Genomic DNA, 18879 nt, shown 5'->3' on the forward strand with positions numbered 1-18879 from the left:
AAGATTATTTTAAAAAAGGATAGTAATATGGCTTTGCTACTGTGATTAAGCAAGAGGGCAATCTGGCAAACCTTTATCACCATTCAGTAACCAACAGGGAATATTGAATAACGTTGCAAGTAACTAGAAATTACACAAGAGTGCCTGTTTACAGCAAAGAAGTGCTTTTCTGTCTTTTCATATACAGTGTTAGGGAACAAAACCTTAACTAAAAAAGTAACAGCACCATTTGTTCCTTTAATCGTTAATCCAAGAAATATATATATATATACATATATATATATATATTGCAAATATAATTCAAGTAGAACAATTATTCAGCAATGCTCAACACTGATTGGATTTAAAGTACATATTTCGAAAAATGATAAAAAATAAAATGTTAAAAATATCAGCAATTGTGCCTTAACAGAATGGAAAAGTATTCCTTAAAACAATTGCAACAGGGTCTCATTTATTGACAATGGTGGTGATTGAACAAATGATAAAAAGGTCAGCAGAAAAATCAACATTTATGCAATACAGCCAAATGATCTCAAAATATAAACCAAATGCAAAAACAAAAACCGCACAATATTACATTTTTATGGTAAGCTTCTTACAATAACTTACCAAAATAAAGTGGCGCATACCAAAAAAAACTAAGCAATGCCTTTCTTTTGAAAATAAACTCCTCACTTTGGTGGCAAACCCATACCACTGACATTTAGCACGGTCATTCATTTTGACGTGACAGGCGGAACAGGAAATATTCTTTGCTCCGTTTGTGCCCAGAGAAGAGGAAAAACAAAGCATACATTGCAGGGACCTTGATAATATAAACTGGAAAGAATATATATTCTCGAGTTCTGAATTACGAATGTTGGGTTTTATTTGCCAGAACAGCCTCCCCAACCTCACCAAGCATTACATCTATATTATGCATTTCCAACATGATTCAAATACCACAGCACTTCTGAACAAAGACACATGAAACAGTGTATCTTTTTTTGTTGGAGTGTTTTGCTGAGGGTCATTTTAAACTTTATGCTTTAGTTTCAAAGCACATAATACTATATGCACTCAATAGGGAAGACATTTGGAAATAGGCCCTCGTCTAATTCGTTTTCTAGCTATCGTTTATATCACATTTCACTGATAACAAGTCTTTCACTTCAGAAGTGGACTTTGATTCCTCCTCCCACACTAAACATCTGTACCTCAGATGCCAGATATGTTTACTGCATCCCCTTCCCTTGGATAAGCCTCCTCCCATTTACCAAGATCATACTTGAAGTGAACGCATTATCACAATGTCTGGACTGCCTGTAGAGCAGTGGTTAAATGATGTAACCCTGTCACAGAACTATTAGGTCTTGGTGGAGCGTAAGAAGAAGAGGCTACTTTAACCTCTTATAAGGGCCAGAAGGATAGGGTTGGAACATACTGGAGATGGCACCACTGGTGTTCAGTTGGAAAGACAATTTCAGAGTCTGTAAAATCACCATGAGTAGCTTGCAATTGTCCAGGCAGAAGTGCTTAGAAAATAAACATTGTAATATTAAAACCCAACTGCATGTAAAGAAATAAATTAAAAGAGCAAAACACGGTTTTCAAATTTCCAATATATGCTCACCCTGGCCCATTAGAGTGAAAAAGGCATGCCAGACTCTGGCTAAGTAGTGATTGAATCAAGGGCAGTTGTGCAACTAATGTTAATGTGTAAATATGGTGTATATGCACTTGTACATTATGGAGAAAAAAAAGAAAATCAGACAACTCCTCTCTCCTACCCCCAAAAGAGCCCATAGCTGCAGCAGGCCGTAGCTTGATAGACTTTACAGGCAAGGAGCCAAACAGTCAAGTCTGAGATGTTTCACTATGCCTTTGCAAAACACAAGCACATCAAAATGGCTGAGCATTTTATATACAGTGCAACATATTTAAAATTCCCCACTATAATCTGCAAAGGCTTTAAATGTAGTTATTTACGAACAATAACAGTTTAACCTAAAGTGTTCTTTGCCAAAGCAGACCAATTCACATACTGTTGAGGAGTTTTTTTATTCAGTGCTCAAGAGGCACAGAGAAATAAGGAGGATAAGTTAAGTCCCAAAGCAAACCATTCAAAGTTTCAAACGATAAAGAATCTTCTGTTAAGGATGAAAAACAGAATGCGACTGCCAATCAATCCATATTTAAGATAGAAGGAATGCCTGAAAATATGCTTATTATAATGGAATATTTAAAGTCCAGGGAGGTATGCACGTTCTTGTTTCCGGGCAGACTTGCATGCTCCCACTACAGTCAGGAACAACAGATATGCTCGGTCGCTTTAGAAATGCGTCAAGAGGAAGGATAAGCCAACAACTGTTCAGTGACTCATAACAAGGATCGTATGAAATAAACCTAACATGCACAATAAGGCAGAGCAGAAAAGTTACTCTGCAAAAACATTTTATGCTTACAGTGCTTCTCCATGAAGCATAATGAGTCTCCTGAAAATCCATCATGCCTCAAAGTAGGCAATGAGAACTACCAATTTCACTTTCATTATACTTCAATTCTACTTGACTTTCTAGGTGACTGGTATTGGGATGCTACTACGAAACTATAATAAATCCTAAACAAGTAGCATAATGACTACCGACAGACTGCTGAGAATAAAGAGGACCCATTTTGGATCATGGCAAAAAAAAGTTATGTACTGCAATCTGACATCTTTTAAGGATGTTTGGCAAACATTTAATTCACAGTAACAAGTGTGAAATTATATCTTTTATTCTTGCACATGTATTGAATTGTAGAAGGGTAGCTTTAAATTACGGAGCTATATTCCACCAAGGGGTCCCGAGTGATATTTGATGAGCAATAATGAAAGCGAAACTCAAGACGATGATGTCACTCAGAATCTGAAGGTGTAATATGCCTCGCAGTTGAAACTATTAATCTTTAGTCATATGCTGTGTATGGCCCCACCTACATACCTTTTCTCCTCCCTGTGTTGTTTCCCAGGACTTACACTGCAGCAGCCGTATGCATGGCAAGGAAAACTTAGATCAGAAAAATTATATCTGTATCCTACCACCCCACCTCCCTTGTTGTGTAGTGTGCCCTCTGCACCCAATCTAGAAAATAATGTTTCCAACAAACCCATCCCCTACTTCTCTCAACGCCACGAGTATCCAGTCCAGTGAGAGTTTGCCAGATTAAAGCTTCTGCGTTGAGAAAGGCAGACCAACCTTTGTCGCAGTGGAGCTGCAGCTCTGACAAACTATCAAAAGCATGGCTCCCAATTTAACAGGGGAGTCGCAGTTTGTTGAGCCCGCTTCCTCTGCTTTCCTTGGGTGCAATATGACCCGGGAAAGCAGGTGTAAACTATGTATTTGCTTGCTGTGAGGTCAAAGCAGGCGATTATGAAAGTCGTGACGTCACAGCATTTTGAAAGAGAAATGGTTGCCAAAGGCTTCCTATGGAGCAATGCAAACCACAAGTGTTCATGGTCCGTTGTAGCCCCACAATGAAAGTAAATGGCATACTCCACTCGTCAGTATTCAAAATATACCTATTCCTTGGTGGTGGTAGGGATTTCCAATCACATACCACATTTCATGTGCCTGGGTTCCAAGCCCAATATGCTTCAATTCCATGCTTAAAAACAGAATGTCTGCGTTTAGATTAACAAATTGAGTTGGTCCAACAGTTGGAGACTATGGTGCCTGATCTGTGGTATCTTAGTTTGCATTTTTGCAATTCGAGAGGTATTCATTTTTGGGACAATCGCAACACCACACTGAACTTCTTTAAGAGACCTTTACAAAATCTGCATAGAGTGTCTAATGAAGTAATGGTTTAATATAAGAAACATAAGAAAACTGAACTTAATATGGATACGAAACATGGGACTGATTTACGTTACCCTTTATCTTTTTGTTGTGTAACAAAATGTATTCAAAACACCTATTCTTGCAAGTTCCGGAGAACAAAGCACATTGCACTTTAACAGTAGGGTCCATTGATTAAAAAGACTAATCTCTAAATAATACATAAAGCACACATTGGGATCAGTTCGATGCATTTTTCAATGTCTGCAAACATGACAATGCTAAAGTTCAAACTCAAACACAGTATCTCTGGTATATTTTTACAAAAGAGGATTTTAAAACACTAGTTTCACTGGCTTCACCAATTCCAATTTCTTTGGCAATAGTGCAAGCTTCCTTTCTATTTTTCAAAACAATATTTTAAGGCCTACTAGATCTGCCTTTCTGCATAACGACAAGGCCCCACAATTAAATAAAAAAATAAATAATAAATAAGACACACCTATGAAGTTGCACAGGGTAATACATCTTCACGCACTGGAGGTTTCTTCCAGATTGCCATGAAGGAATTTAACTATCATTGTTAAGTAATGTTTACATATAGAATTGTGTGTCCTGCTGTTCCGGAAATATTTAGAAAATAGCAAAAAATATTCTTCTCAGGAGAATATGAATGCTTTATTTGGGTCATCCCCTTATTGGAAAATGTGATGCTTTTTCCCTCATTAACTTGAAGGAAGAGGGGAAAAATGCATTTTAACCAAACTACTGGTTAACCTAGACTTAACAGTTTAAAATGGTTTTTGGGAGAAGGATCCATGCTCTAAAATGCTCAACTCTGAAGCCAAGACCCTGGCCCAAATAGCTATTTTTCTGACATAGTGGAGCGCAGACCTAGACAATAAAGTAACAAAGACAGATTATGGTTTCCGCCCTTTTGTTTGGCATTACCTGGCCGACGGTCATAGGACATGACCTTTGTGGATGATGCTAACTTCTTGCTGAATAATGTAGAAACCCCCAAGGGGATCAGATTGGAAACCTCTGATGGCTAGAGCGGCAAGGGCCAGAGACACTAAGATAGGACTAGATCTACATTGGTGATGCAAAGGCAGCTAGAGGACAAGTATTATTTAGCTTCATCCAATGAGAGCCTCATCTGGATTTAAATGGGGCTATGTGGAAAAACAGAACGGGACTGACACAAGGCTCTTACCCCACAGATGTTCCTCACATCTAAACCGGAAAGGTCCCTGAAGAGTTGTGAGGCAAAGCTGCATCTAGGGAATACTGCCATTCTTTTATTCTGCACTATAGTTTAATGAAACAATGCAGCCCTAGTTTCATTAGCGCACAAACTTTCTAGTGTGCTTTATTTTCCAAGCATATAAAATGACGTGACTGTTTCATGGCAGATCATTTATCCTGGGGCTCTGGTTAAATCTTTTTTCACAGTCACATGCGTATTACTTACTTGTATGCAAACCGCCCTCAATGCTCAACTTTAAAAGCGATACAAAAACAAACTATGCATTGTTTTAACAGATCCTGCCACAGGCAAGAGCCTGCGTGCTAACTTATGATGCTTATTAAAAGAGTGTCAGTTTATCAAATGTACAGCCGAGCATAGCAATTGGGTCTGCCGTATCTGCAATAACTTACATACTTCAGACAAGATTGTCGTAGGTTCCTCTCGTTTATGTATGAGGAATCAAGTTTTAAAGCTGCTTGGACTACGACTCTAGTTGGCATGCTGGGATAAGAGATGCATTTTGACATTCTGGCAGTAAACTGACACGCATCAACCAAATAGGACCCTGGCCCTTAGGGTGCAAACGAAGTGCAAACAGAGTGACAGAAAGGACAAATAATTTACACCCATGTGAACCCTGGGAGAGTAAAAAGTACACTTTATAGGAGGCATCAATACTTGTAAATTAAGGCAAACTTAATAATTGTGCTTGGCAATTGTACCGTCAAACTATACAGAAGAAATTAGCTCCATACTAAACTGGGCAAGCATGGGCCTGTGGTTTGGAAGCAGAGAAAAGGTCCGCGGCTGGATGTGGGGGTGGGTGGTCAGTAGGAGGAACCCATTCTCCCCATGAAAAAAAGCATGCCAATATTTTGGACTCTAGCTGCCAGGATAAACCTAGAAGGAGATCATGCGACACACACCATGCCCTTTCCCTATGCTGGCAAATGTATATCATCAACATGTTAGAGGAGAAGAACTTAGCTGCATGTCAAGCAGCAATGAAGGGAAAGTTTAAGAAGAGAAAAGTCCACAAAGGATCCCAGTTTACAGTGTCAAACAGTAACTAACTTTGAAATCAATGAATTTGATAATTCTTTGAACATCCTATCGCAGTTTGATAGTTTTTAAAGATAACCACATTACACAGATTATATGAACCAAATATGTATTTTTAGAAGGCTTCATAACAGTAATATGGGAAACGGGCTATAATTAAGTGCACGGGAGATAACCGGCTTGATACACAACAAAGTGTCAAACAAGGGCCTGAACTAAAACAATCTTGTCCTCCAGACAACCACACAACACAATAAAATACTTACACTTCTATAAACTCATTTATCTCTGCATCTAAAAGTAGACAGAATACAGTGTCAAATCAGGAACGTGAAAGGTTAATCAGCCACTACTTTTTGCAAGATGTTCGGTTTCCAGCAAACAGCAGATCAGCCAGGAGCATAAGATTAGAGATCATCTTCGTATGACTGGATATGTGGAACTTTGTTCCTGGTATTTCAGAAACGTTTTTGTAGAGCAGATCTACCACCGACTCAAATTTCACTTTAAGTTTCTGGCAACAAAAATCGTGTGCCAGCTTGTTGGGCATAATTAACAAAGCAAAAGAAAACCAGTAGCATCAAAGATTTTTTTGGGGAGAAAAGTGGATAATAAGGAATCAAATTTAGAGCAACAACCTCCTCACTGTTCCTGTTTTCAGTATATCGGTAAAGCTGCAACACAAATTACACATTTCCCTAAATTACAGTACACTTTGATAAATAATGAGGTGTTCACATCTTTTACTACAGAATAGTGCCCATACCAAATTGTCAGGTTGAAATTCTGGGAGGAGAACATTCTGGGAGGAGAACATACTAGGATTCAGATGTGTATTTGCAGGTTCAGTGGTCCCAGCCAGAAATTGTTAAAGGATAACTGCAACCCAATTTACAAACCACATTTTTCAAAGCACTGATTAGGTTTAAAATGCACCTTGACATTAACTGAGGGCCAAGGCCCCATCATCCACAACCCATGCGGAAAGGCTTGGAAAGTGAGTGACCTACAAAGCTTGGCTGCTGGGATTCCAAGTCTACATTGTGCTTGATGACAAAGGAGCAATGTAATCATAGGGTTAAGAGTCACACTATCATTAACATGAAGTGTTCCGACCGGAGCATTTTAAAACGTAAAGGTTTAAGAAAAACATAGCAAATATCCAAAATGAGGACATCTGTTCGCTTTAAAATAATCAGCCGATTCCTTCACCCCCCCCCCCCCACCCAATTCAGATAACAAAACTAGAACTAGCCTCAAAATTAAATTAGATTAGGGTTTATGGCTTAAGGCTCCAACTTGTCTAAACTGAAGACAGACCACACTTTAGACGGAATATCCACTGCTAAAATCTTTTTAGACGCCAACTGGCTGATCAAATACCAGTTCTAAATGCAATGGTCACATGTTTGCAGTTTACAAAATCATATCAGTTTCCGTATAATTTAACAGCCAAATTAATGCATGCACATAAAAGAACATGTTCTTTAAATCATTTTGCACAGATAATTGTTGGTATATGTTATGGTTTAGCTCAGAAACCTTAACAGGAGCTCATAGGTTGCATTGATTATGCCCCATGACAAAATGGAACGATGGCAATTCAGATGTGCTCCTCTCAATAGATGAGACACCTTTCCATCACGCTCCATCCAGATCAACAGAAACACTTGTCTAAAAGACTGAAATTCCCCCCCTATCTGGGACTGCATACGTGCTTTTACAACATTCATTGGGTAGAAAATTAAGCTTAACACGGCTCCTAGGAAACCTCCACAGATAAAGTCATTGACTACATCACCACTAGGGGATTTGGCTTTGGGTAGGCATTGCCTGATGGGTCCTCGCAAACCAAAAAAAAGTACATTGCTAGCGCCGTTGCGGAGCAGAATGGGCACCAAACCTCTGTAGTACTCGCTAATTCCATACCCCCGCAACATCTTAAATGCCTGGTAGGTGTTTGTAAATTTGTCATGGTGCTTGTAATCTTGAAGTAATGCCTGAACCCGCTCAAAAGGAGTGAGCAGAGCTTCGGCTGTACCCGCCAACACTGCTGCCATACTGCGTGTCATAAGTTCAGGAGCATTGGTATGTAGATGAAGAAGGCTTGAAAAGTCCTCGTAAAGGCCAAACATAAGTGCCAAAGTGGTGGTCTTTTGGATAAATGGAGGACAAATTCCACGATACAGGTTTCGAACTCCATCCATTTGTAGCTGACGGATGGCATCTCTGGTTTTCAGTCCATATAGCTGCTGGCGGAAAAGGACCTTCTGGATGGGAAAGGTCACTGCGATATTTGTTACAGCTGCAAAGTAACCACAGAAGTAATGCTTTCCTGGGTGAACATTGGCAATGTGATGTTTGAGATCCTGCTTGGATGAGGATAAAAGGAGATCTTTTTGTCTTTTCTCATGAGCTTTTGAATCCATCTCGTTAGCGTAAGAATTATGGGTGGTTTAATGTCGCTCACCTGCAGTGAAAAATATAAACATGCATAATTATAATCATCTGAGAAGTCATAGCGCACACATTAATTCTTATAAAAAGATGAAAAATATAATCTCATCCAAATAATAGCAGCATACACATTGAAATATCATCTATTCTATAGTTAAAAAAAAGTGATATCAAGTGGACATGCAATTTATCTTGGTTTCCTAAACCATAATTGGGCCTTTGTTCTAATGCAAGTGGTGGTTATGGTGAGTGAAGGCTATGGTAAAAACTTGCTCCAACCCTTTCTCCTGGAAGAATTGAAAATTACAGGTTTTCCTCAGCCTCCCATGAAGAGGGCATCATGTTAAGCTGTTTTCAGGGCAGTTGTTACACAAGTACAGAATCATTCTTCAAAGTGCTTCCTTTGCCACAACCAAAGAGTTTCCCCCATCAGGAGTTGTCCACATCATAACTTGGTGACTGGATGCCTGTTCAGGAGTAAGAGCTTTCAAACTACCAGTATAAATGCCCAAATGCAAGGCATGATGCTAAAGCATGGATCACTGACCCAATGCATATGAGTTTTCGCAATCAAAAGGAAACCTGCAAATAACGTCCACGGAAACGCATTGCATTTAAAATGTTCCCGCAAAGTCGTGGTATACGTCCTAAAATCTTGAATGGATTCTAATATTTGGCGAGTCAAGGGGTCCAGCCATACTGTCTACATTCAGTTTGTGCTTATATTATCCATTACCTGGGAGGGAAGGATTGGAACTAAGCATTGTCCCAGCTGCTTTCAGGAGGACTGTATGCATCTGATATCACGACCAGCAATTAAGAACATATTTTTCTAAGGCATGTTCGTTTTTTTGTGCACTAGAGCATACTATTAACCATTAAAACACCATGCTTTGCTGTGAGGCTTGGAGCATTCCAACCAATTTAACTTTAATGGTCTAAACAAAAAAAGTACAAGTTGTTAGATATATACAAATCTACCACATTATCTTGTTTTACTTATCCTAGCCTGAAAGACATTTTTTGTGGTGAAAACAGATGTCGCTAATGAGGAAAAACTTAAAAAGGCAGGGCTAGTCACGTCATACGACAATGAAATACTTTCTCTGCAGCCTAGTCTCCAAGCCATCCTCATCAACATATTCACTTCCACTGCGAGAACAATTTCCTTCGCACGAAAATGATAGACCTTCCAGCACAGCATAAAACCATCCTTTTCCTGCTGCTAGGAACCTAATGTTCTTGCATGGTACATTGAAGAACACATTCAACCAGCTCTGGCATGTAATCAAGATTTCCATGGGGCCAATGTGAACTGAAAACAACTAAAAAGCAAGAACTTCCCTTCCATATCTAACTTGTACATCTGACATGACATTGCATTGTGAGGCGAGCATTGTAGCGAAAAGCGGCAACTGGTTCAGTGCCTTGCTCACACCCCGCAGTCTGAAACACTGGACATTTTGACTATGCCAATATATAGTTGCAAAGACACACTGAAGCAGCGAGAGGGAATACGATGCAGTCTTCCAGAAAAATGGCAAACCACTATAAAAGGTGCCTTCTGTTAATCCAAGCATTACATTAACTTGTGACAGTGTTTTATTAACAACTACAGCTCTCCTAACTCTGCATTGGAGTTTACTTCTCAAATTATGCTCGAGATTAATGCGCGTGGGTCTTCCAAGAGGAGGCTGATTAACTTATAACAGCAGATTGTAAATTACCGTTGAAATACTTTCATATGCAATAACCTAAAAATAGATTGTTGAAACACAGGGTTAGTTTTGTATGCTGCCCTAACAAAACATATCAATGGGAGGATAAGAGCTTTTTTCCTTTTAACTGATAAAAGATCTGCTCCCAATTGGAGACCACACTCACAATTATAATGCTTTTATGTCTGGGATCCAAATTGTTGAAAAAATGTGGTCCTCGTCTAGGACAAAACTTGGTTAACAAGGAAGAGCAATTGTTGAGATCGGATTCAAATTGGAAAACTATGACCTTAAAAATGGGAAACAGGTTATTGAAGGTGCCGAAACAAGAAATGGCTATGTGCCCAATTCACCAATCGGGTTGTTAAAGGAACTGGACTATGTCCAGGCGTGTCTAGTCAAATTATTTGACTATCGACAGACTCTGAAATTATCTTTCAAACAAGAGAACACATTTAATTGAGCTTTGTCCTCACCATTTGTGTATGCCAGAGATCCATGCAGACACAACAATACGTCAGATTTGGGATGCTCTACCACAGCAGGAGATGGTAATCTCAAGACAAGCATGAATTTAGTTTAATTTATTATTTATAAAGCGCACCGAACCCTGAGGTATCTGGGCGCTTGAACATATAAGAAATTGTTACAGGTACCATAAATTAGCAGTTACAAGTACAGTGTATTAGACCAGGTTACATGTGGTCAAGGTGATAACGGCAAAGATCGTAGGATGAGACAAACAGGTTACAGTATTGAATAACTAGTGTACCTAAGTACATGTTACAGTTCTGAGTGTACAGTGATCGACATGATTAAGTGAGGAGCCACATTTTTACTTTAGATCTGAAGGGCCAAAAAGAAGATTCAGCTCGGATAGCTGTTGGTAGGGAGTTCCAGCATTTGGCTGCTAGCACTGGGAAGCTCGAGCCCCCTGCTGTTTTCAATTTAAACTTCAGTATCGTGAGGCAATGCAGGTAGGCAGATCTGGTGGCTCTGGTGGATTGGTGCCTTGAGAATTTGTTAGTCAGACATTTGTGTGTAATGGCAAGAGTGGGAAGTTTGATTCTGTCACGTATTGGTAGCCAGTGAGAATCACATCTGGTGGCTGAGATATGGCTTGCCCATGGCGCTGCGTATGGCGTTGTTCTGAAGCACTTGTAATCTGTTCAGATTGCACTCAGAGGAGCCTAATAAGGAACAAGTTACTTACCTGTAACTGTTGTTCTCCAGCATGGATTCACATGCTCATGAATATTCCCCGTCGTCAGGCCGGGAATCCTCGGTATAGAAAAAAATCAGTATCAGTTTCGTTTCTGATCTGTCTTTCTTAGTAGTAACCAATCACTGGTCTCTGGGTCATACTGCCCTCAGCCAATGACTACCCCCTCCCTAAGCCCTGCCCCTGGCAGCCATCCTCAGATTTGGTAGCACGTAAGTGGCAGTATGACCAAGTGAAGAGCCGCAGAGGGGTAGGCGGGAGGGTTCACATGTGAATCCATGCCAGACCCATGCTGGAGAACAACAGTTACAGGTAAGTAACTTGTTCCTTCTCCAGCATGGGGTCTGGCATGGATTCACATGCTCATGAATAAGAGAATACATAGCAGTACACACATGCACAACCAAGGGAGGTGGCAACAGGCTCAACATTAAGCAATACAACAACTCAATATTAAGCATCTCTTACCTCCTCACCAGGCTCACCTTAGGCGAACAGGTTGCGCAGCACAGCTTGGCCGACCCTGGACTCCTCCCTGGAGTCCCGATCGACGCAGTAGAATCTTGTGAAGGTGTGCGTCGACCTCCACGTCGCAGCCCTGCAGATGTCTAGCAGGGGCACACCAGACAGGAACGCCGTGGTAGCAGCGATCGCTCTGGTCGAATGGGCTCTCGGACGGCCGGGCAGCGGTCGGTTTGCCAACCGGTGACAGTCCATGATGCAGCCGGAGAGCCATCTGGAAATGCAAGTCTTCGAGAGAGCCTTCCCTTGAGTCACAGTCCCAAAGTTCACAAACAGCTGTGACGTCTTCCGAAAACTCTTCGTGCGGTCCACGTAGAACCAAGATAGGGCCTGGATCTCTCCCACTCGTCGTGCGGAGGTGATGGCCATGAGGAAAGCTGTCTTCCATGACAGAAACTTCAGAGGCGCCGAATGCATGGGCTCGAATGGGGCCCCCATGAGCCTGGTCAGCACTACATTAAGCTCCCACGCCGGGGCAGGGGCCTTCACTGGCGGGAATGATCGGAATAGTCCCTTCATGAATTCTTTCATCAGGCGATGAGACCACAAGGACGCCCGTCCCGTAGTCCTGGTATATCGGGAGATTGCCGCCAGATGTATTTTGATGGAGGCGTGAGCCAGTCCAGCTTTGGCCAGCGACAGTAGGTACGGCAGTACTTGAGGGGCTGTAATCCACAGAGGGTTAATCTTCTGTGCACGGCACCAGACAGAGAACCTCTTCCATTTTTGTCCGTAGCACTTGAGAGATGAGGACGCCCTGGCCTTTGCAAGAACCTCTCTGCAGTCGGCTGGGATGTCGTACCCTCCAAACTCTAGTGCTCCAGGAGCCAGGCCTGCAAGTTCAGCGACTCCGGGTTGTGGTGAAGAATGGCACCTCCTTCTCTGGAGAGAAGGTCTGCGTCCGTTGGCAGCTTGACTGGTGTGGACGTTGACAAGTCCAGAAGGTCTGGGAACCAGATCTGTCTCGGCCACGCCGGTGCGACGAGGATCATCCTGCACCGGGACCTCTTGAGCTGGTTGATGAGCCGGAGCAGCAACGCCAGCGGAGGGAATGCATAAAGAAATAGGCCGTCCCAGGGGAACGAGAAAGCATCGCCCATGCTCCTCGGCTGGGGGAACCTGCTAACGAACCTCCGGCGCTTGGAATTCGTCGCCGTCGCGAAGAGATCGATTTGGGGTTCGCCCCATCGTCGAAGAGTCGATCCACTTGATCATGGCGTAGTTCCCACTCGTGGCACGAGCGCAGCTCCCTGCTGAGTGAGTCAGCGATCGTGTTTTTTATTCCTGCCAGATGAAGAGGCACCAGAAACATCAGTTGGGCGACGGCCCAATGCCACAGATCCTGGGCTTCCTTGGATAGGGCCGGGGACCTGGTTCCGCCCTGCTTCCGGATGTAGAACATCGTGGTGGTGTTGTCGGTGAAGATCCTCACCACCTTGCCCTTGAGGGACAGAAGAAAGGACCCGAGGGCCCAGAACACTGCGCAGAGCTCCAAAATGTTGATGTGGAGTGACTTCTCCTCCGGGAGCCAAAGGCCTCTCACGTGAAGATCTCCGGAGTGCGCTCCCCAACCTTCCAGGGAGGCGTCCGTCGTCACCGTCACCTGGTGAGCTGGGATCTGAAAGTCCGTGCCCGCCGACAGATGGGAGCGGGTACCCCACCACCGGATCGCCTGACGGAACGTCTCGTTGAGAGGGATCCTGTCCTCGAAGCTGCCTGTCGACTGGACCCAGCGGGCGTCGATGAACTCTTGTAAGGGGCGCATCCGAAGCCTGCAAAGGCACACAAGATAAATGCAGGAGGACATCATCCCGAGGAGGGACTTGATAGATCTTACCCTGGCCATGTCCGTGGCCAGCAGACGCTGCACCTTGCCCAGAATGGTCCTGGTCCTTTCCTCCGACGGCGAGGCCAGCCGCGCCACTGTCGAGCTTGGCTCCCAGAAACAGGGCGACTTGTGACGGAACCAGGTGGGATTTTGGAAAGTTGATGGAGAATCCCAGGTCCGTGAGCAGCTGGACGGTCTTCGCAGTGTGCTCCACGGCGAGCTCCCTCGTCCTTGCCCGGATGAGCCAGTCGTCCAGGTAGGGGTAGACGTGGATCCCCTGTAGGCGCAGCCGCGCCGTCACCGGTGCGAAGCACTTGATGAACACCATGGGTGCCGACTTCAATCCGAACGGGAGGGCTTTGTACTGGTAGTGCCGCCCTTGGACCACGAACCTGAGGAACTTTCAGTGTCTTTTTAGAATGGGGATGTGGAAGTACGCATCCTCCAAGTCCAACGACGACAGGAAATCGCCCTCCTCCAGCTGTCCCAGCACGTGCTGGAGGGTGACCATACGGAACTTCTGCGCCTTGATGTACTTGTTCAGTCGTCGTAGGTCCAGGATGGGGCGCCATCCTCCTGTCTTCTTTTTTACGAGGAAGTACCTTGAGTAAACTCCGGAGCCCCGAAGCCTTTTTGGGACGAGCTCGATGGCACCCTTCTTGAGCATCGCCCTTACTTCCAACAGTAGTTGAGGGACGTGATATTCCTTCCTGGCCACGGGTGGAACGCGAGGGCACTTCTTCTGAAACTCGAGGGCGTGCCCTTGGGACAGGGTGTCCAGCACCCAACGGTCGGTGGAGATGGACTCCCACACGCTGACGAACCTCGCCAGCCGGCCTCCCACCAGGGTGCTTCGGCGGGGACCCGACCCCACGGTCAGTTCAATCTTGTTTGGAGGCCGCCTTGCCTCCTTGACCTCCCTGCCGATGACGACGGGTACCACCTGACTTGCCGCGTCCCCTGTAGGCTTCCTGGGACGAAGATCTTGCCGCTTGGCGGTACGTGGAGGAGCCAATGCCGGATCCCTTGGAGGCACCTTGCCTGCCTCCGGAGCTCCGAAAGGACGGCCGTCGTTGTTGGAGCACTCCCAGTGCCCGGGCAGTCTCTGTGTCTGTCTTGATGGCCTGAAGGGACTCATCAACCGCCTTCCCAAACAGGTTGTTCCCGTCGAATGGGCATGTCTAAAACCTTGGTTTGTACGTCCTGGCGGGAATCCTCGGCCTTGAGCCATCCTCGTCGTCTCAAGCAAACGCTGTTGCCTAACTGACGGAAACCGGTGTCGGCTATGTCCGTTGCCACTTTGATGGCGTGGTCCGAAGCAATCTCACCCTCCTGTAGGATTTCAAGGGCCTCAGCCCTTTTGGCGTCCGGGAAGGAAGTCTAACAGAGGGGCGATTTTGAACCACAACTCCCTGTCGTAGCGGGCTACGATAGCCAGGGCGTTGGCCGCCTTAATAGTCATTGCTGCGGATGAGATGATCCGTCGTCCCATCGTGTCCAACTTCCTGCCCTCGCCGTCCGGCGGGGATGTTGATGTCGAGGCCGATGCCCCCCCAGCTTTCTTCTTTGCCGCCGCCGAGACGACCGATTCCGGGGTAGGTTGTGCCCGAAGGCACAAGGGGGCAGCGTCGGGGACCCGGTATTTCTTCTCGTACCGGTCCCTCTTTGCCGGTGCCGTGGCAGGGTTCTTGAGGAGGGCGAGCCCCTCATCCCAGATGTCATCAGGAAGCGGTACGACAAGGACCGTCTTCCTTTTAGCCTCGCGCCGTTGGTAAAGGAACCCTTCTCTCTTCTTCTCTTCTGGGCAGAGCTGGAAAAGCTTGGATGCCCTGGAAATCATGGCATGAAAGGATCCAATTTCGTCGGGCGGGGACACCCGAGCAGGGGGCGACGGGGGACACGTCCTGTCGTCGCCTGCATCGTCATCTGTACCTGTCATAGCTGTGTCCGTGCCTGTATCATCCCCGTGGGTAGTAGACCGGGGGGAAGGCAGAGCAGGCCGCAGAAGTGGGAGAGGTGGCGTAGGATGCTTCCTCCTCCTCTTATGCGGTGGGCTTTCCGAAGGTCCTGGCTCCGGTTCCCCCGTCGGGTCTGGCTCAGGTACCTCCGTTGGGGGAAGGGGCAACCTTGTCCTTATCTCAGAGCATAAGGACTGAATCGCTGACAAAATGGCCGCCGAAGTGTCCTGCGGCGCCGGAAACGACGGGTGCGAGGGCTCTTGAGGAGCCTTGTCAGCGACATCGTCGCTCTCGTCGTCGCCCTCGTCGGGATCCCTCCCGATGGGCTGGGCCTCTTCCACGACTTCGATGAGCTCTTCTTCAGAGGTCGTGTCCGTATCCACGATGGCCACCAGCCACTCCCCCACCTTTTCCAACGAGGACTTCGTGGGGGTCTTCCTAATGGGCCTGAAAGACGACTCCCTCCGCGGTGGCAGGGAGACTCTGGGTCCTGAGGGCGCCTCCACTGGTGTAGCCTCCACAGGCTGAGCCAGGGCTGCGGCGACATCCTCAATCGAGGTCTTAGCAGGGTGAATTAAGGCCATCATCACCTTCTGGACGCCTGGGGCTTTCACCTTGGGGGAGGGTCTGATCCTCGCTCCCCCTCTGCCGGAATTTTCGAGATCGACCGGGGCCTCACCAGAAGCTTCGCCGGGTTCTCGGACTTCCTCTTACCCGAGCCAGAGCGTTGGCTCGTGGTTGATGGCGCCGGGGAGGATGCGCCCTGCCTGGCAGCCAAGGAGCCCGACCGTTCGGCGCTCCCGGTGCCCGCGGACTCGCGGTGCTTAGCCTTTTGTTGGGCCCCCGTCGCCGGGGCGCCCTCACAGGACTTAGAAGACCGCTCGGACTTCTTTTTCTTCTTCTCGCCTGACGGGCTCTTCCCTTCCAGCCAGTTGGCGAGACGGAGGTGGCGATCCTTCATGGTCCGTTCCGACATGTTCCCACAAAACGCACAGTCTTTCTCCGTGTGCGTCTTGTCCTCATGGAGACAGTAGAGGCATAACGAATGCTCGTCCTCCTTGAAAACATTCTGAAGCTGGCATCCAGGGCAGGTCCTGAACAGCTTCCCGGGCGTCGAGCTTCCTTTCTCCTGGGCCATATGGGAACTTATGGAATCCTCCAAAAGCGTAACTCGACGAAAACTTCACCCTTGAGGGGCGTAGAAAACTCCGAAACAGATCCACGTTGATCGGATGTAGAAACGGTGGAGCTTGAAGCTCTATTTAACCGAAAAATGAGAAAAATCTCCTGAAAAAGCGCGAAAACGCAGCAAAAGCTCGAGAGCTACAGTACTCCCAACACTTGAACGTGCGGTAAAAATCTGAGGATGGCTGCCAGGGGCGGGGCTTAGGGAGAGGGCAATCATTGGCTGGGGGCAGTATGACCCAGAGACCAGTGATTGGTTACTACTAAGAAAGACAGATCAGAAACGAAACTGATACTGATTTTTTTCTATACCGAGGATTCCCGGCCTGACGACGGGGAATATTCATGAGCATGTGAATCCATGCCAGACCCCATGCTGGAGAATAGGGTGTTGCAATAGTTCAATTTAGACAAGATCAGCGCCCTGGCTAGCGTGAGGCAACTATTTGCTGATAGAAAGGGTTTGCAGGCGTTGATAAGTTTATTAGTATGTGCGCTGGAGGAAGCTGTGGAATTTTCCTGTTTTTTAAGTGAAAGTGTGGAATCTAAATAAACACCAAGGGTTTTAACTTCTTTGGCAACTTTGATGATGTTGCCATCAATGTTGATGGAGTTGTACCCGAGATCGAGTTTATTGAGACGGCTTGGGTGCCAACGATCAGGAGCTCCGTCTTATCGTCATTTAAGCAGAGGTAGTGTGTAGCCATCCAGGCCTGAATTTCACGATAGGTTTTGTTAAATTTTTCGGCATCTCTCTCATAGCAACCAGTGAGGGTAATGAGGACTTGGGTGTCATAAGCGTAGTTAGTGTAGGTGACACCCAGGTTATCAAGACGATCAAATAGAAGCTTAGTGAATATATTGTAGCGTGTGGGAGAGACACAGAGCCTTGGGGGACTCCACAGTGGATAGGTACAGGCTCAGCTGCTGCAGTGGGTGCGAAGACTCTGGTAGTTATATTTGTGAGGAAGGACTGAATCCATCTGGCAGCATTAGTTGAGAATGCTGCTGCAGAGGATAGATGTTAAATCAGGATTCGGTGGTCAACAAGGTCAAATGCTGCTAAGTCCAATAGGAGCAGGATAACCGGTTTGCCGCTGTCTTCGTCCATTTGGATCTTTGGGTCCAGAAGGACCGTTTCCGTTCCATGCCTGGGTCTGAAGCCCGATTGGCGCAGGCCAAGAAGGTTATTATCTTCCATGCGTTTTTGTATTTGGAGACATGCCACTCTATGATCTTTAGCAGGAAAGGGACTGTTATAGGTCTGTAGTTTTGTGGGTATATTTGGATCAAAGTTGTTTTGGTTTTTTTGGAGGGGCATGACGCATGCCTCTATCAGGTTTTTGGGGATTACGCAACTTTCAAAAGGACGAGTTGATCAGAACCTTGACAAAAGAAGCTAATGCCTTGGCCCCCTCCTTGATGAATGAGGCAGGGAAAGTGTCACCCTGGAAGGTGGATGGTTTGAGGCCTGAAATTTAGCATTTTAATGTACATGGACATTGATGTGGATTCCGTTGGGGGGGCATAGGTGGGTTATTTTATCACTTCACTGTTTCTGTGGAGCAAACATGAACGTACTGTAGGTACGGGGAGAATTGAGAGGAGCTTAATAAGTAGGAGACGTAAAAATACATTTAAAATCACAAAAAGGACAATGTGATACCTAGCAATAAATTGAGAGATTTGGGGGCTCAAATGTAAGTCCAATTACTACACATGAGCTACATTTTAATTAGATGTCTTCACAAACTAAACAGATTGGATACAAATGGTAGAAAACCGAGAAAGAAAGGCTCTTGTTCACATTAGTACCTGCCCACATTACTATTTAATCTCTCGAACGAGGCTTCACATGCATGTTAAAATCAA

The 18879-nt window shown here is 45.4% G+C and overlaps 1 protein-coding gene across 7 annotated transcripts in view; it reads right to left on the reverse strand.

Annotated features, from left to right (window-relative positions):
• Nucleotides 1-432: 432 nt before the first annotated feature.
• Nucleotides 433-18879, reverse strand: part of SLC25A51 (solute carrier family 25 member 51) — a 196154-nt gene continuing 177707 nt past the window's right edge. For all 7 annotated transcript variants that reach the window (XM_069630374.1, XM_069630378.1, XM_069630379.1 and 4 more), the window contains one exon: nt 433-8587. In XM_069630374.1, coding sequence (XP_069486475.1) covers nt 7647-8546 — 900 coding nt within the window. In that variant the 5' untranslated portion in view covers nt 8547-8587 and the 3' untranslated portion in view covers nt 433-7646. The remainder of the gene's footprint in view (nt 8588-18879) is intronic.

The sequence above is a fragment of the Ambystoma mexicanum genome, chromosome 6q, assembly GCF_040938575.1.
Source record: "Ambystoma mexicanum isolate Mex_15411 chromosome 6q, UKY_AmexF1_1, whole genome shotgun sequence".
Classification (NCBI taxonomy): domain Eukaryota; kingdom Metazoa; phylum Chordata; class Amphibia; order Caudata; family Ambystomatidae; genus Ambystoma; species Ambystoma mexicanum.